At 47.3% G+C, this 17,844-nt stretch overlaps 1 protein-coding gene across 3 annotated transcripts in view; it reads right to left on the bottom strand.

Annotated features, from left to right (window-relative positions):
- LOC1278126 (uncharacterized) overlaps positions 1–17,844 on the bottom strand; it is a 29,293-nt gene that overhangs the window by 1,787 nt on the left and 9,662 nt on the right. The window contains exons 1-5 of one of the 3 annotated variants that reach the window (XM_061662171.1): positions 17,002–17,651; positions 3,858–4,294; positions 924–1,067; positions 630–725; positions 410–510 (exon numbers count right to left, since the gene is read on the bottom strand). In XM_061662171.1, coding sequence (XP_061518155.1) covers positions 410–510; positions 630–725; positions 924–1,067; positions 3,858–3,920 — 404 coding nt within the window. In that variant the 5' untranslated portion in view covers positions 3,921–4,294; positions 17,002–17,651. Of the gene's footprint in view, positions 1–409; positions 511–629; positions 726–923; positions 1,068–3,857; positions 4,295–17,001; positions 17,652–17,844 lie in introns of those variants that run through there. The other 2 variants (XM_061662172.1, XM_061662173.1) reach the window with 2 other exon arrangements.

Here is a 17,844-nt window from a genome sequence, read left to right as displayed (position 1 = left end):
GTCCAAAAACAACAGAGGTTGTGTTTAACACAATAGCGGACTAGGACTGAAGGGCCCAGGAAGCTGGATTTCAGTTCCGAACCGCCAAACGACCTCGACAAACTGAAGAAGAAGAACCAGTAAATCGACGAAACATGTAATATTTATACATATTTTTACAGTTTTGAGACGCCTCTTTCACAAAATAATTAAGTCACTTTAAAGCCTTTTCTTCGAGTGAAAGTAGGGAAGGGCTCCATCTATTATGCGCATTGATAGCATCAGATTTAAATATCCTTTTCTCACGTAAACAATGAAGACACCTCATATCGTGTGGCTAATGGTAACTCTGCTTCACGCATGCCGCTGCTCTATTAAGCGATCGCTCGAACAGTAACAAATCGACCGCCATCAAATCAAAAACGCTTACCTCAGTGCTGTCGGAATAACGCACAACAGTGCTAAGCAGTTGACTATTAAACGTATTAAATATCCAATTAATTCCGTTAGCCCGTGCGCCGATTGTAGACCCTGCAATGGGAGACGAAAGTAGAGGCGTGGGTTTAGAAGAAGGTAATGCAACGCGAAAACAATCTGCACGCCTTAGTGACCGGAAGCTCCCTTCCCTCTCCCCTCCCTCGAACACTTACCCAATATTGTATGGTCATGTACATGACTAGTGCCAGTTCCGGTACCGACAGCACACCGATAATAATCGACCAGCTGAGCAGACCCCACGATATGCCCTGGAGGCGCGAGAGAGAGAGATTGGTTGGGAAGAAAGTGGAGAAGCAAAAGTGTAAATAAAATGGCAACATCGGTCCAGCGGTCGATCGATTCTGACGCCATGAGTTGGTGCTGAATTGCTGAATTTTCACCATATTTGTCCATCCAGTCCGATCGATCGCTCGATCCCTTCCTCTGCACCCCGCGCAGATACTTACCGTCGACAGGCCATGGATCAAGATCGCGGACGAGATGAAGAGAATGAAAAACTGGGCGCACAGCAGATAGGCCGGTATGGGCAGGTCACCGCGGGCCTCCAATATCCAGGAGATTTCGCAAGAGAACGCCACGAGATAGGTGAGCTGTTGGGAAAAGGGGAGACAGTTAACAAAAGTCAGTCTAATAAACCATGTCGCAAACGGAGGCTTACTTGCGAGCATAACGCAAGTGTGGAAGGAAATGACCATTTCCGATCGATGGAAAAAATACGATTGTACAGCAAATTTTACACACAAATAGCTAAAATAACCCCCTGTAGGGGGGAACCTGGACTAGCACAGACCGGAAAGCGAAAGGAACGCGCCACATCCAGTTGCTGTTCTGCAGGCGGTAAAGCTGTTTCTCGGCCGGATCGTGTGGCACGGCCAGTAGAGGTCGCGTAGCTGTCTTGGGTATCGGTTTGTTATTAAATACCCGCCGAACGCGTGTTGGCGTAGCATAAGGTTGTTTTGGTTTCGACCCAGCCAGGCCCAGCGCTGCTTTGCAGCTGGAATATTCGATCCTCGAGCCCTACACGCGGCCAGGCCGGGGTGTGGTGTGTAGCACATGTGCGTAATGTGCGCACAAATGTTGCAACGCGTACCGTTCGATTTTACTTTCGGCCCGCGGCGCGCCGATCGCCGCTGACCTCAACACCGCCGGTGCGAACTTGTGTGGCGGCCGTTCGCTAAATTACTGCCAGCGAATGAGTTTGAACTTGAGGGAGCGTGCTAATGTGCCAGTGGTTTGTTGCTGCACGCGTTTTCCCCTGAAAAACGGACGCCCAACGCGCGGTGTAATGTCGATGTACACGGCCGGGGTGCTGCAGTACATCGAAAAAGGAAAACTTATGGGCGATGGAAATGGGGTGAAGGTAGTTTTCCTTTAATTCGTTGTCTGTGTTTAAGGGTGTGTTTTGCTCGCTGCCGTTTGTCTGTATCACAAAACATTGCAGTTCAAAAGGCAGCAAGCAAGAATCGATGCAAAGATTTTGTACAATATTTTAGAGAAATTTGACTTTCCTTGTTAAAAAACAAGCATTAAAGGGTTCGGAGATTGTAATTAAATTAAAATTTAAGCTCTTTTGCACCGGTTGAGTTTCTCTCCGGTGCAAATCATCACTGATTAGGGAAATCGTACGCAATTGCGGTCTCTGTAATTTAACCTGCCTCTAATAATGATGGTCGTTTCCCAAACGATCGCACCGCTTCAGTAAGCAGTGGGATAATTTACACATTAAAAAGATCTTCCATCCGACGTTCCGTGTACTCCGGATTGGGTATTACGGACAGTTTTCCATAGTAACGATAGCTTCGCGGGGGAAAATGCATGCAAAAAACGCGGGCCTTGCTAATTACTACACTGACCTTGGGGGTAAGGAAAACAACCGTAATAAAATCAATACAAAACAGAGACCACAGAGACCTCAACAATTACCCCCCCCTGTGCCTGCCGCCAGCGGGAGCTCGATTGATTGACCCGCGGTCCAGGCAAAAGTGCCACCCATCGATCCGGCCCGTCGGAACCGGTGACCGGAATAGCAGCCAGCTGGAACGATCCAAGCCGACCGAGATGCCGTCCACCAGTGCCACCCAATTTGTCCCGCTTATCTGCTCGCCAGCAACGGGAAGGAAGAAAAGCTCATTTTTTGGAGCCACCGCGTAGGGAATGATGATACCCGCACCCGTGCCAGTACGCACACCGAAAACCTTGTGGTCCGTGTCTATTAAGGTCACACCACGGAGTGATCCAACGTTTGGCCGAACAACAATTAAGCGGAACTTCTCGGGGAAGGCACGCCGTCGTAAAGGTGGGACGATCATGTTGCGTATATTTACACTGCACGAAAAAGGGGGCCACATTCGCACACACCGATTGCCGAGGTACTGGCCGCGAGACGCGAGAGGGTACGTCATCATGCCGGCAAGGGTTTTGCCGACAGAGCTGCTGCGGGGGTTGCGAGCGTGGAGGCGAGCATTTCGGTCAGAAGTGAAACTTTGGACGGCTGCACACGCGCCGGTTCAGTGAATCATCCTTTTCCGGGGTGTTGTTGGAAGTGGTGGGGATGCACTTGGGGATGTGTTTTGTTTTGGGTATTTTTTTGTAATTTAAATTAAGCATAACTAGAGAGGAGAGAGTGAAACTATAGCCAGCATGAAATATTTTAAATAAAGCTCATTAGAAAACATAAAGCGACCGAAGTACGATCTCGTTGCGATTTGTGCGCTGAAGAAACCTGTTTAATGCAAATCGAAGCCGTGGGAAACGATCACCTTGTCTGCTGGCCCCAAAACAATCAAGCGGGTAACGAACATTCCAGTGTCTAAGAACGAAGCATAGAATAAACCTTGCGCCCGAGTGAACAATTTCTTTCGCTTCCCTCTTTCACTGCGACCGGATCAAGCCGTGTCAAGCTTTTAACGAAAAACACGCAAAACTCCCGCACCGTAAGCAAGGGTAGGAGCTAGGACCGAGTGGGTGGAAATGCTTTGCCGTGGCGGTCAGTGAACCGCTCGTGACCGATGGCCAGACCGCGGAGTTGAGGGACGATGACGACTTAATTGGGCGTACGACTGGAGAGGAGGGTGTGCGACTCGTAAAATAAAGCATCACTCATGAGCAGCGCGCCGTCATGCGCTTCGTTCACTCCATTAACTCACAATGATTTAGCGGCCAAGACGAGGACGATAAAGTGTAAGCTTTATTGGTAGTCAAGATACGATTGAGGGGTAGGGAGGGTGGGTACGGAAGGTTCGATAAATACTAAATGAGTTGATAAGATAAATCTAAATTAACCTTTTAGCTATCGTGTGTAGGGAGCGTTTAAAGTTGAATTGATTTTGGACATCGAATATCTAACAGTTCACTCATCTTATTCAATTTCAGCTACTTACCAATGATAAACATGCCGATATGCAGCAGTAGATGAAGATGTTTCGTTTGGAAAAGTATCCCATGGTTGCAGTCTCCGTTTCGTTTCACGCTTTTTGGGATTCGTTGGTGTAACTAGACCTAGTCGAACGATCGCTTTGACATTTAAATATCACTCCTACTACACTGCTGACCCCGTCAATCACTCGGTCGCAGGTCGGTGGTTTCGGCTTGAGCACGCAATGCAATGCAAGTACAGCACAGGTTGGAGGTGGCCGTTTACAGCCGCTTCAACGCGATCACCAACCGATCGATCGGTGCCTGTCGACGGCGATCCATTTTGACGTAAGAATTGCAGTCCCCCGGAACGAACGAAAAAAAAACAGCGGCTCCAATGAAACACCAGCCAATGATATGAAGCTCTGTCCGGCCGTCGGTCCGGTGCGTCCCAATTTACGACCTGCGAAATACAAACCGGGTGGATGGAATAGACAGAAATTAAAGAAAACGTGCTAAATGGTAGAATCAATGCAAAAACAAAGTCGATTGTGCTTGATGCGTAGAATAACAGGAAATCCCAAATTAATAAAAAAGCACACACACAATAAAAAGAATGGAGAAAATAAATTAAGGATTACGAAAAGACGCGCACGATCAACACACATCGCACATGGCTATTGGAGGTGGAACGGCTTTATAGTCGCTTGTATTTGTTTTCATTTCATCCTTTCCGCGCCGCGTTGATCGCGAGAAGGTGTCTAACGAGAAGTTTGGTGGCGAGACCGCTGTGGCCACACACAGAAAAAAAAACAACCGGGAAAACTCGTTTGTCCAAGTCATCCAGCCGGTCCAAAGCTTGCGTATACGCTGTTGCGTACGGGCAGATCTCTCTGCGAACAGTCTGCGGGCGTTGATAACACATGGCCAATATCCGGTTTCTGTTTTGGGCCAGCACCAGCACGCAGATTCAGCTTGCGAAATCGAAAGTCTCCCCGAGCTCCGTTGTATAATCGTTCCAATCTATTATGTGGCTCCCTCTGCAATCGCCCTCTGGTTTGCGCTATTGTCAGACGACTGTTTTGGAGCATCTTTACGCGGAAGATGAATGGATTTATCTTTTTATTGCTCTCCCCAAATAAACCTTGCTTGGGGAAGCATCGTCTTCGCGTAGTATAACCTGTTTAATCGCTTTACAATACAATGCAAACTTGTGCTTATGCAAATTTACAAATCATTTACCAGTTAATAATCCTCCCCTCCCCCTGTTTTCCTGCTAAGGGGACCCGAACTTACTTAACGCTTCGCACCGCGATTGTTAGACAAGCGAAAGTCAACACTTGGCTCCGATTTTCCTTTTTAATGAGCATTATTCTATTGGCCATCCCGAGCATTGTTATGCAAACTGCCACCATGACGATTGAAGGCATGCGGCAGAAGGAGGAAGACGCACCCAATCAACCCAAAATAAAACAAAAAAAAAACAGAAAAACGAAAGTGAACGTTTGCATTCAATTTTAATCAAACCGGAGCACTTTCATTCCAACAATCATTTTTTCCCGATTTTTGATCTCCACAACATATAATGGCATAAATTGTGTCCTATTCCTCGACGGCAAAGCGCAAGGAGAGGGAGGTTCAACGCACTTTCCCAGCATCCGATGACTTAATTTCTTAACCATAACTCTAGCGCCTTTTTACTGCTTTTGATTTTGCGCGTCATCGTCACTTTCTTCTTATCAATCGTTGGCGATCCATCTTTTCACACTAATGGCTTTTTACGCCGGGGCTTCGGAAAACAAAGCGACTAATTCCCGCACGCGCATTGCCACTAGACATGGGAAAAATGAATCAGAACTGAATGATTCAATCCAATCTTTACACTGAGTGAACGAGTACCGCACCGCCAGATAAATGTAAATGATTCTTCCGCACGCTAGCGGTGCGGTATTGATTCTCCGTGCGGACGCTCTCCCTGTCGACTATGAAAGTGTGCGATACATCTCCGCACGCTAGCGGTGCGGTATTGATTCTTTGTGCGGACGCTCTCCCTATCGACTATGAAAGTGTGCGATACATCTCCGCACGCTAGCGGTGCGGTATTGATTCTCCGTGCGGACGCTCTCCCTATCGACTATGAAAGTGTGCGATACATCTCCGCACGCTAGCGGTGCGGTATCGATTATCCGTGCGGAAACTCTCCCAGAAATATACCGATCATGAAAGTGTGCAACAAACCACCGCACGCGGTGCGGAGTTCATTCTCCTACTCAGAAAATCAGCATGCTTTCTCGATCTGATAGTGTGTTGACTAGAACGAGAAAGCTTCTGTTATCTTCTTTCCCGTGTCTTCTTTCCCGTTCCGCAAAATAGCGATACACTCTCGCTCTAGTAGTTTTTTTTCACCAAACCGAAACTGCAGGTAATTTTACATATGTTAGAAGCACCCCATGTCGGCTTTGAATTTATGAAAAAGATTCTCCTCATGGACTATAGTTAACCATAGTTTTTTTTAAACTGTACGATTAATTGAATGAGTCTTATGAATCCGTGGTCTTGAACGGCGATAAATTTACATTTTTATAAAAAATACTTTAAACGAGTAGAACACAAAATTAATAATGATATAAGACAATTAAACAAATCGTGATAAATTTAAAGTTTAGTTGAGCATTAAAACAACTTTGATTTCCTTTTTCTCTGCTTGTAAATCTAACTATATATAAGCAATACGGCCTTTTTGGACCGTTACTCCTGAATAACAAAAAAAAAAAAAATCTAACTATATAAAAATAAAAAAATAAAATAGGGTGTACATTCTTGCAGCATAAAATCGATATTTAAAAACATACTGCATCTCGGGCGTGCGAAAGAATCACCGCACGCGTTCAGTTCATTGCACTGAGCGAAATGGACCGCACCTGATCTTTAAAAAGAATCATTTTTCCCATGACTAATTGCCACTTTGCCATCATAATTCCTGTGCTTGCTGGCCTGCAGGAACAAACAAAATAACATATCGAGGGTGGGTTGCGTAAAATAAAACCCTCCACAGACACTGGCGCATTTTTTTTTTTTCTTCTTTGGCGATCGACGAACAAACCACGCCCGGTGTGAAACAATTAAGTTGTTATTCTTTGGCACGATGATCGTGTGCCCCTGGCGGCGACGCTGCGAAATCACTTTCCACGAAGGAACACCGTGCTATCGATGCGAAACTCTCTGTCCTCACCCAGCGAGAAGAAACCGTTGACCGAACGGGGGCGTGACGTAGGGCGAGTAGCAAAGTTATCAACAGCAATAATATTATTTATTGCTGGGAACGAACCACCGTGTGTCTGTGTGTGTGTGTGTGTGTGTGTGTGTGTGTGTGTGTGTGTGTGTGTGTGTGTGTGTGTGTGTGTGTGTGACCCGGGGAAAGTCTCTGCATTGCATCAACCGTTTGAACCCAACCAAACTGAAGCAAAACATTACATCTTTCCCACCGTCAGTTGCAACATACGTTCGTCGCTTGTTGCCATTTTTCTTGCAAATGATTAGTTTTGCACAATACGCATGTTAGCGCCACACCCTGCCAACACATCTAATCGTTCTTAGGTACAGAACCCCCGTCCCTGGTGCAACCTTAACGATCACGGGAACACTGGCGTACTTTGCCTTCGGAAAAGGGGTGCAACACACGGTTCAACGGACCGTTTTGTTTGGGAAAATCAGCCCAAAGCACGTTGGCGAGTGCGAAATTGTGCGTTTCATTAGCGCTGCAAAACAATGGAGTTTGCCAAGGGAAGATGCAACCCCACAAACGATCTTCACTTTCCAACGCATCTTTTCAAAGCCAAAGGGGGGAGGGTAGCATGCATCACATTCTGCACGAAGCATGCGTGCTTTTCTGGTATGTGTGCATTGTTTTTAGCTTGCTGTGTGTGCGTGTTATTGATGTGTATGATCGGTTGCATTTCTCATGGTCGCTGTGGCGGTTGATGCAATCGAACGGTTTCCAGCAGATCTTACACTACTTGTGCTATTCGTTTACATGTTGACCAATATTATAACTCATTTACTTACGATTTATGCTACAAGTTCATCTAGTTTGTTTTCGATTTGATCTACATTTGAATCAATATCCTGGTCACGGCATCAGACTCTGCTACAGCTCTCGCTCTCTCCACTACCCGTGGATTGATTTGTTTCTTTTTCAATCGTGCAAAAAAAACATGTGTTCTTTAGCGAAACCATGTACCATGCACACCTTAAAACGGCGTACATAGCATATGAGTGATCGTTTCGCGCTTATTAAAAGCGAACGACAAAAACCTTCAAATGCTTTTTCAGCACAGTGCATTAGTCATATGATCGGTTCAACCCCACCACCTGTGCCTGCCTGTGCTTTAATTTAAGATTCTATTTTCTTTCCCCCGCACACTCAGACACAAGGGGCTTTGTTTTCAAGCTTGATGTACGTTAATTGTATACTCTAATTAAATATGAATCAACCTCGGCCCACAGGTCGAACAGATTCTCATGGGCTGCAAATAACCTTTCATGGGCTTTGCTGCACTACTTCTGCTCTATCCAATCGATCGCTCTCGGAATCTACGATCGTAAAGCCAATGCGACATCTAGACACAACACCATTTCATTTTCCAGCCAATTGCACCCGGCTCTCGTCTGTCTTTATTTAATTTAGCTCGTGAGGTGAAAACTTTACATTACAGCGCCAAGTAATGGCCACACTGTCACCGTTCATTAAGCTACGGTTTGAAGCAGAGATCAAGACATACACCAACAAAATGTAGCGATCATTTTCCCCACCTACCAAGTGCTCAGTTGTGTGGCTTGTTTTGTGCAGCCTGTGCTTTAACTGTGCTTTGAGAGCAAACAAACAAACGACGAGAGCAAACAACATACATGCTGCAAAAACACGTATTATTTGAAAACAAAACGACACATCAGCGCAGCTACTAAAACAACGGTTTCGACACACATGCAACCCGCCTGCGAACCTCTGCTTCCCCGAAATGAATGAATTTCGAAAATTATCACAAGAAAAAAGGGCCAAAAAACAAACACGCATTGCCACGCGAGGTCAATCGCAATTAAGCATCGTGTGCGACACTCGTTACCGTTTGTGTGTTTCTTTGCAGCGTCACAATAACGCAAGCCTTCAGTGCAAAAATAAAGTACAGTATGCGAAGGAAAAATCCCTCCCCAGTTTGATTGTCGCCTTCGAGAGTTTTCGGCAGGGTTTTCACACTGGGTTTGAGATGCATTTGGTTCAATTTCACACACTGTGGGAACCAATTGTCCGGCCAGGCGGAGGCTTGCCTCATCGTGATACGTTTGCGTTTCGGTGTCCGATTACCTTCAGCGGTCGATTTTGGTCGACGCAGAGCGCTGCGCTAGAACTGAAACCTTTGCGCTTAGTTTCGCACCAACAAAGTGGCAGGGATGAGTCAGCGATGGGTGGATCTGCCTGCACAAAGGCAGCCGACCAGCCGACCGGGTAAGAATGGCACAGTTGAAATGAACACCCCGATGGCACAAGCATAAGAAGGAATGACACACCGCCGCGATGTGAAGGTTAGGCGTGGGTAAGCGATGCTGCAATGGTGCACCTCCGCAGCGGAGGCATTTGTTTCATTGCGCATCTTCGCCGCTCTCGCGGTTTGCAACAGCAGCGTGCATGTTGAATGAGGGGGTGCTGCGGGGCCGAATCCGGTGGGTTTAAACGGTCAGTTAGTAGACAATGTGGCCCTACTGCTGAATAAATATGAGCTCTTTTATGTTACTCGAGAATGGGCGGCGAAGAATGAGGCAATGAAGCTCTTCAAATGACAAATGAAGGTGAAGCAGGTACGACCAAGAACCATTCTGTGTGACGAAAAATTGAATCATTTGTAGGCTTCGGCAAGAGTGGCGTTTAAAGTCGATTGAATTGTAACCTTCTGCTTGATGTTTGAGTTACATCAAACCCATAGCAACCCAATCCGAACACCATCTTTCCGGTACGAGTTTTGGCCACACTTTCCCTTCGCTCGTGAATTCGTGCGATCCTATGATTAGCACGATATGCATGACAAAAGCATATTGCATGCCCTGAACTTCCTAATGAGCCGCAGCCGTAGCCGTCAACATAAAAAACTCTGCCTCATACTCGCTCAATCTGCATCGGCAAAAGAAATCAACCTACGAGGCGAGTATTGCATGGAGCACGAGTGGTGTCGAAACAACAAAAACTACCACACCGAATACTTCCGAATGAAATGCGTGAAAACAACAAACACACAACAAACAAACGTGTGTGTGTGTGTCTAATGATACCGCCCCATGCGTACTAATGATATGCCGGCTTAATTATGATCAGCTATGAGCGCGCCGCGACTAAGCATGCGCCTGCCGTTGCGTTTCACCGCAAGATCGAACGATTTCTTCGTGTTGCTCTGAGCGCGTTTGTGTGTGTGTGTCGTTCAAAACTGTTTCACTTCGCCTACAAGATGCATGCTATTTTTTGTGTTGTTTTACGAGAAGCATGCACTCTGTTGTTTTTGTCACCCATTTTTCAGTCTATCGCCGATCGCACGTCGAGGAAATTATCTAAGCCGCATGAAAACATGCGGCTTTTAAAGGGGAAATTTCCCCCCCCCCCCCCCATCCCCATACGTAAGCGCCTTATTCGAAGGGAAGGAAAGTTCAAGAAACTTCGTGCCCACCATACCCAGTGCGCAGTACGAGAAGATGCGTACTAATGGCGCGAACGGGGCAAGGGAGCAAGGGAGAAAAACCATAGCATAATGGGACATCGACTGAGCGCGAGCTGTGTGCAGAGAAACCGAGCATAATAGTGCCGAAAATCGTAGGAAACAAAAGCGAAATCGCTAAGCGCGCACACTAGGAGCTAATCAGATTTCCCGTAAAATGCGTGAAATCATAATTAACGTTCCATTCCCGGTTCTAGATCGAGGGGAGACGGCGAAATGCGCGGAAGAGGAAAATAGCCAACCACGCACGCACCAAACAAAAGGGAAAATCACGTACACACAGTTAATCATACGCTTTGGGTCGCAATCGGAAACCGGACAGACGATGCGGCACACCGGAAACGGCGCATCAATGCAAGGCGATGGCACAATAAATTGCTTTTTACTTCGACTGATGGTAAGAAGAGGAAGGAGGCACGCAGCAGGGCTTAGAACTCACGCGGTGTCGTACACATTAATCAGCAATCGAAATCTAGCACGCTCTCTCCCTCTAAAGGCAAGGAGAATCAAAAATGGGAAATAAAAAACACACCCCAAAGGAAGATGGGATTGGTATTAAAGGTAATTTTCGATCTTGTTTCCCAATCATTCAATAATGGGTCAGTGGAACGAACCCTGCTCCTGCGTTGGTCGATATAAAGCAGGGAAAGAAAACCAGCCTGCTGTGTGATAATTTTTATTCATTTGATCGTTTTTCTTCTGCCGTAGCAGCTTCGATGCAACGGTTCGTCGCTTAGAGTCTTTTGTTCTTTAAGCGTATGACGCAACTAAACAAAGGGAAATATTTATTTTTTTCTGTTTAAAATGACGTATTTGCAATGCTGAATGATGTCAGACGTCGATCATCAATTGCTACTGCAGTTGCCTTTTAATGGCACATTTAATTAAACAACAAATTCAATCAATTAAAACCAGTCATTACATTTCACTGGCCCAAAGTGATCGTGTTGGGCAAGCCAGAGCAAGCATACCTCCACAATCTCAACCACTCAACGTCTCCCATGTAACTGTTGTTTGGCACCCTAAAAACAATGCTCAGCGGGCCATCTCCATAGCGCGTTGCCCCGCGTCAATTAGCATTCAACACTTGTAAACGCGCCAACGAAACGGAAGCACACGACAACACAGAAACACACACACACAATCGGTGGGATGTCCGTTGCGAACGGCACAGTCCCGGTACCGAAAGCCCTCCAAACCCCTCTTCGTAACGATTGGATTGACGATTGCATATTGACGGTGGGGCTAACAAATTGATATCCCAAACTGCTCCACACAACTCCACAAACCCCATTACCGCTCAAAGGCAAGGCACACACAAAAAAAGCGCTCACTCATGGGGTGTCGTACCAACCCAAAAAAGGCCCACCATCTCGGGCCAGTCTCGTGCCATTTCCTTCGATTTCCACAGCGTACGTGCGCGTACGGCTTCCCGGGCGGTGCGCGTGAAGTAACTGTAACCGACGATCAACCGCGATCGAATGATTATGCTGCTTGACACCGAAATTTCGCACACTATCAGCTGACCGACCGTACACGTGCGAGTGTGTCGTGGGGTGGGTTAAGAGTCTGTCTAGCCCAGAGTGAATGCTGGTGTGGAGTGGGCTGGCTTCAGCATTGGGGAATTTTTGGTTCAAAATTATGGGTCATCTTTTCGCGCTTTCGATGCTTGTTTTGGAGGTCTTGGAGCAGGCAACGGTACTGTTGCTGGTTGAAGCTGGCGAAAAAAACAACTGAGGCACACAACACACAGCTGGAAGTGCAAGTATTGAGCAAACAAAAACACTCGTACCAGAAAGGAAATTAAACAACAATCAATTCCAATGTTTTGCTTTTTGTTTAGAGTTAGAGTTAGAGAAGATAACAGAAATGAAGGATTTTGATGACCTTTTGGAGTTTCGTTTCTTTTCTAAGGGGAATTATCACTTTATTTAACTCCATGTTGGTGTTTAAATAAAAATAAATGCCCCAATGTTTAAATAAAGCATACTTAAGGCTTAAAACATAACGGCAAAATTGCACCCCCTTTTTCCAACAATACAACTGAAACACAATCGCCCATTGATTGAGTTGTCCGGCCGGTTACAGCGTAGCCTGCAGATTGAACTGGCCGATAAAACTGTCACATCCGCGCTTTTCCGCGGACACTTTTCCAGGCCCCTCTTTGCACACCGAATCCGTGCATCCGTTTCAATCCGTTTCTCTAATTTTGGCCGATTATTTTTGGTGCCGTACCGAAATCGTATCGAATTGCATCCAGCCGTGCAAGTTCCGGTATGGATTGGGTCCGTGTGGGTGTGGGTCCGACGACGAATACGTTCCAACGGTGGGCCCCGTTACTTTCCCTTTCTCCCGGGGGGGACCGAATCGGTCACACCGGTTGCCGGTTTGACGCTCGGGACACGCTCAACAATCCGGTTCCGAATGTAATCCACCGCCGAACGGGGTTTCATACGCAGCAGCAGAAAGGTAGAAACAAAAAATGCACACACACACACACACACACACGTGCCCCCAAAGGCGTGGGCCAGCGTGCCAAACTGCAATTGCTTCACTATTGTGTTACAATAAAAACACCGAAACGAGCACGCGAACGAGCACTGGAGATCACTCGTTTGCATCGAACCGTTGTTGTTGGTGCAGTTCGGATCGGATGGAAAGTGCTGCCGCTTTTCCGTAACGACCAAAACAAGCATTTGCACACACCAAACAACACTCGTGGGCACAAACACACACAAACACACACACCGGAATTACCCGATTAATTGTGCTGTTTGGCAAAGGCGCGGCACGATCGATTCAACTTGATCTGAATATTTTTTGGAAAAATTGGTATTGTAGCAAAGGTTGGTACACAAATGGAGCCGGAAGGCAACCAACACCGCCACCACGTGAACTCGAATGCGTTGATCTAGTTTTTTTTTCTTCTTCTTTTGTGTGTGAAACAGTTCCAAACTGGCTGGTCCAGTTTTTTCTTGCTTTTCGGGCGTGAAACGAGGCTGTCCACATGGTTGTCCACGCGTTGCGCCTTACAAAAATGTGCCCGATCGGATCCGATCGGGGCGGGTTGAGGAGGGGATACCTGTAAATGGCAGCCAAGCTGAATGAATTTTAATCGATCGATCGAGCGCCCGATCGATCAGCTGCGATTGCATTCCTTGGCGCGATCGTAATGGTGCGCACGGCTGGAGCGCCTTATATATCATGTAATCATCGTGCGGATACCGTCTGATTGGGCGTTTGGGTGTTAGGGAAAAGAAATAAACCAAAATAAAACTGCCATCAAAACGGTTGCCATCATATGCACACGGATCGTTCACATTCAACGTAATGTTTAATTACATTTCATCACATAAATTCCTATATAAACTCCTTGTGACAACTTTGATCGGTGGCCACTGTCAGTCTGTAAGTCCTACCCTAAGACAACCCGCCAAAGACACTGCCAAATAAGACAAACAAACACTAAAACAGCGGGTGTTTAATAACCCGCACGAGTTTGCTTCTCACTGCTCACCCACTCTCTCATGCTCGCAACAAGATCGCACAGGATGATAGTTTTCCTCTTCTCAGCCGCGCTTCAAACGCAACGCAATGCGCCGTTCGCCCGCCGCGATGAGTCATGCGCAAACGTTCCGCAAATAAGCTTCACGAGCCTCCTTCAGCGCTCAGTCTGCTGGAGTATGCTATTTGCTCGGCTACCTTTACAGCGGGCTCGAGCGGGTGGAAGCTGTCCGTCTGCTCTTTACAGCGCACGGCCAGGGTGATATCTCGTGGTGCGCGTTCAATGTTCCATTCCACAGCCATCGCCTGTTTAGCGGAGAGGGTGTTTGTTTGCTCAAACAGTAGCCAAGTCGATGTGTGTGAGTAAGTGTAATCTGTTTCGATGCCGTGCGCGCTTCGTGTACACTGTTACCTCATAAAAACGTAGCCCCGGGCAATCGCAAGCCCAATAGACACAAGGCGCTGGGGACGGGCGATTTGTCCCGAAAGACACGTGCGTACTTTTGCTGAACTGATGTGGTGGTGGTGGGTGGTTTGAACGACACCCTTCAAAACAAGCCGAAATCATGTCGACCACCAAACGGCGGGCCCCAAATGCTTTTGGTGGTCACGGTGTGGCCCGCCGTGTGTCGAATGATTCGTTTTACAAACGCCGTTCCACGCCCGAACCGCTTTATGCTAATCTGGCTTGACATTGAACGGCCGAACAACTGAAATACCGACACGGAGTGGTGTTTCAAGTCGCTCGGGTTCTTAGGCACTTGGCTGACATTTTGCGCTCATTGCGTAAGTCGTTTGAACATTCCACAAATTCCACCAGAGACGGGGAGAGCCTGGAGCTGCTTTGTTGCTTGTTAGGACACAAACGGTCCCGGTTGATTGGAGAGTGGAGAGTATTGACACTCATAGAGTGAATCGTAAATCTACCCCAGCTCAAGCATTGCCTGTGACTTCCTCCCGAGACCAGTACCAAGAATCTATAAATACGCCAACCATAGTGTCAAAAGCTCAGATTCGATGACATTGAACGCGTGGTCGTCCATCAGTCGTCGCCCGTCAGTGCTTGTACAGAGCTGCACCGGAACCGCAAAACGACAACCGTTGACTATTCCGGCCCATTGCCGCTCACACCATTTTTGCCGTTTCGGTTCATTGTGTTGTGAGGTGTAAATAGCACTCGCGCTGGACAAATGTCAAGGATGCGGATGGCGCGGAACCGGTAAATGTGATACGTTTCCGCAAGTAGGGGCTACTCGATGAAAGATCGCGTTGTCTGTGGGCGTTCTGGTAGAAATATTTGAATTTTGACCACTTTGGATGACATCCATCAAAACGGTAAGAGCAACAGTTCTAACTCCCCATTACTGTGACTTGCGCTGACTTGTTCAAGGTTCTCCCAAACCAGACTCCTTGAGGTTGTGTATTGTTCTTCTAGTGGTACGGTTTCTACCGTGTGCTTCACTTCTCGAACAATCGTAACAATCGCGTCCAATGACTTCTAATGAGTGTGCACAAACGCACCAACCGTAGCCATGTTGAGATCAACAACACTCGCATCGCTCAAGCAGCGGGCAAACGCGATCGCAAGCCATTCCTAGCAGAGTCCCAATTGGCAGAGTTGGCGTTAAGCTGTACGCGGTGCGATCTGTGTTCTCTCTTCCTGGTGTGCATTTTTCCTCCCCGGTGGCCACCTTTGTGTGAACTCCCCTAACGGGGCCTCTGCTTAATGTTGAAATGACGCCACGCCACGCCGGAGTACTGTACTGGCGGGCTGGAATTGTGTTCTCATGCAGAACGGACACGATTACACAGTCAACGTTTTTGGGGGAGGGGATCGTGGAATGGAAGTGATGGTTGTGGCTGTGATTAAAGGTGGTAAACATTCTTCAGCAGCCAGCAGCGAAATTGATCCATGCATGGAAGCACGAAACGGAGCAGCAGCAGAAGAAGAAGAAGTAGCTTTGTGCATATACAAGTCTTTGGATCAGGGCCCCCAGGTATGTCTGAACCCGCATGCAGCAATACGGCGGGAAAATGGAAACCGTTTCATATTCGGTAAAAGATGTTTTATCCATCTCCCCGCCGTACACTACACGTCTACATTTCTTAACGGCAAATGCGTGTCTTTATGTGTGTGTGTGTGTGTTGATGAATAATTGATGAGCTTAGTGTAGCTACATCGTTACTAAAACCGCCGCAGAGCCTCATACGCATGCGTTTCATATCGCTACAGTGACGCGATCGCGAAGACGTTCGACTAGATCGGCTGAAGCATCGGTGCGATTTGATGCTCAGTGATGATGTCATTCGAATTAGCACATCTTACTGAACGCCGTTCCGCACTGACTGACACCATCGACCATCGTTCGAATGGGATTTGGAGTTTGCGTCAAACTACGCCATTTCCCGTTCTGTCTGCCCGCAGGCAAATCGAAAAAAAAAAGAGAGAACGCACAAACACTCTAGAACACTGAACTACCGCTTCCCTACGGCAATCACACACCACACCCAGCACTACAGCACCCGGGATAGGGAAAGAGAGGTGAGAAGGCACAAACCCCCAATGCCACAGCCCTCTGCTGGGTGACGCTCGTGGTAAAGGTGCCCAACTGGTGTGACACCTTTACGCTTCATTTCATATTCATACCGCGTATCGCGAGTTGGTGTTACGGCCAGCCCAATCAAGCGATCGCTGGGACCGGGACGAAATAGACGAAATCCGACTGCAGCAATCCGGATTAGCTCCGGTTGAAAAGGGAGGGGACCTTTCTTTGACGACCTTTTTCTTTTGGGGGGGACAGATCGCATGTTCAGGAGAAGCTGTTAAGCTTCTGGAGCAGCATATAGACGATTGATCACCTCGAGATGGTCACCTTCTGATAAACACCTTCCCCGTTGACTCACTCACCTTCTCACGCACCTTGGGGTGGAATTTTAATTTCTTATCACCCGCTCATTCGTAGCCGTTACTCTTTCGGCGGCGAAGATGCTGCTGCTTAAGATGTGTTTGTTTATTCCTACAACTGCACAGTTTGACGCGAAGCTTCCACTTCTGTTGAAATAAAACTGCTTTCGGTGCTCAATCTTAACAACACACCAACACCACCAATGCACAGAGAATGTATTGAACGGTAGTGGAATTTATTGCAACTGCATACGATGAATCAGCCTGGAGCCTTGCAGAAAAACAAAACTCCCACCACCCCCAGCCGTTCGCTTACACTGCACTGCACACACACACACACTCGTGAATTGTTGGCACGATCCACACACCAAATGCACCAAAGGGACTTAAAATTCACCCAACATCACGCACCCGGCATAAGCACGTTTAACCGATCGAGCGATCGAGCTGGTTTGATTCTTTGCTGAATTCGTATTCGTTTCGTGTACGTTTGTGTATGATTCGACTGTGAGTGAGTTTCGTTTTGTTTTTTCTTTCGTTTTCGTCACTTCACACACCTTCACCGTACCCAAGCACACTCGTGATGACGGACGTGCCCCACCGAACAACCGAACGGAACGACGGAAAGACTGCAACTGATGTCGGTGCGCTAGGCGACGAACCCCAGTCGCCCGATCGGGTGGTGGAGCGTGATCGTGTGTCGGAGAGATCGTGCCCGCGCGTTCGTGTTGTGGTACAACTTTGGTGCACGATCAGTTGAAGCTGCAGTGATCTCATGATCTTTTGAAGTTCTGTTTAATTGTAGCACATAAATTATGCTCTTGATAAGTCACATCGTCGCATCCT

Source organism: Anopheles gambiae, chromosome 3 (assembly GCF_943734735.2).
Source record: "Anopheles gambiae chromosome 3, idAnoGambNW_F1_1, whole genome shotgun sequence".
In the NCBI taxonomy this organism is placed as follows: domain Eukaryota; kingdom Metazoa; phylum Arthropoda; class Insecta; order Diptera; family Culicidae; genus Anopheles; species Anopheles gambiae.
This window is presented reverse-complemented; position numbering and strand designations above follow the sequence as displayed.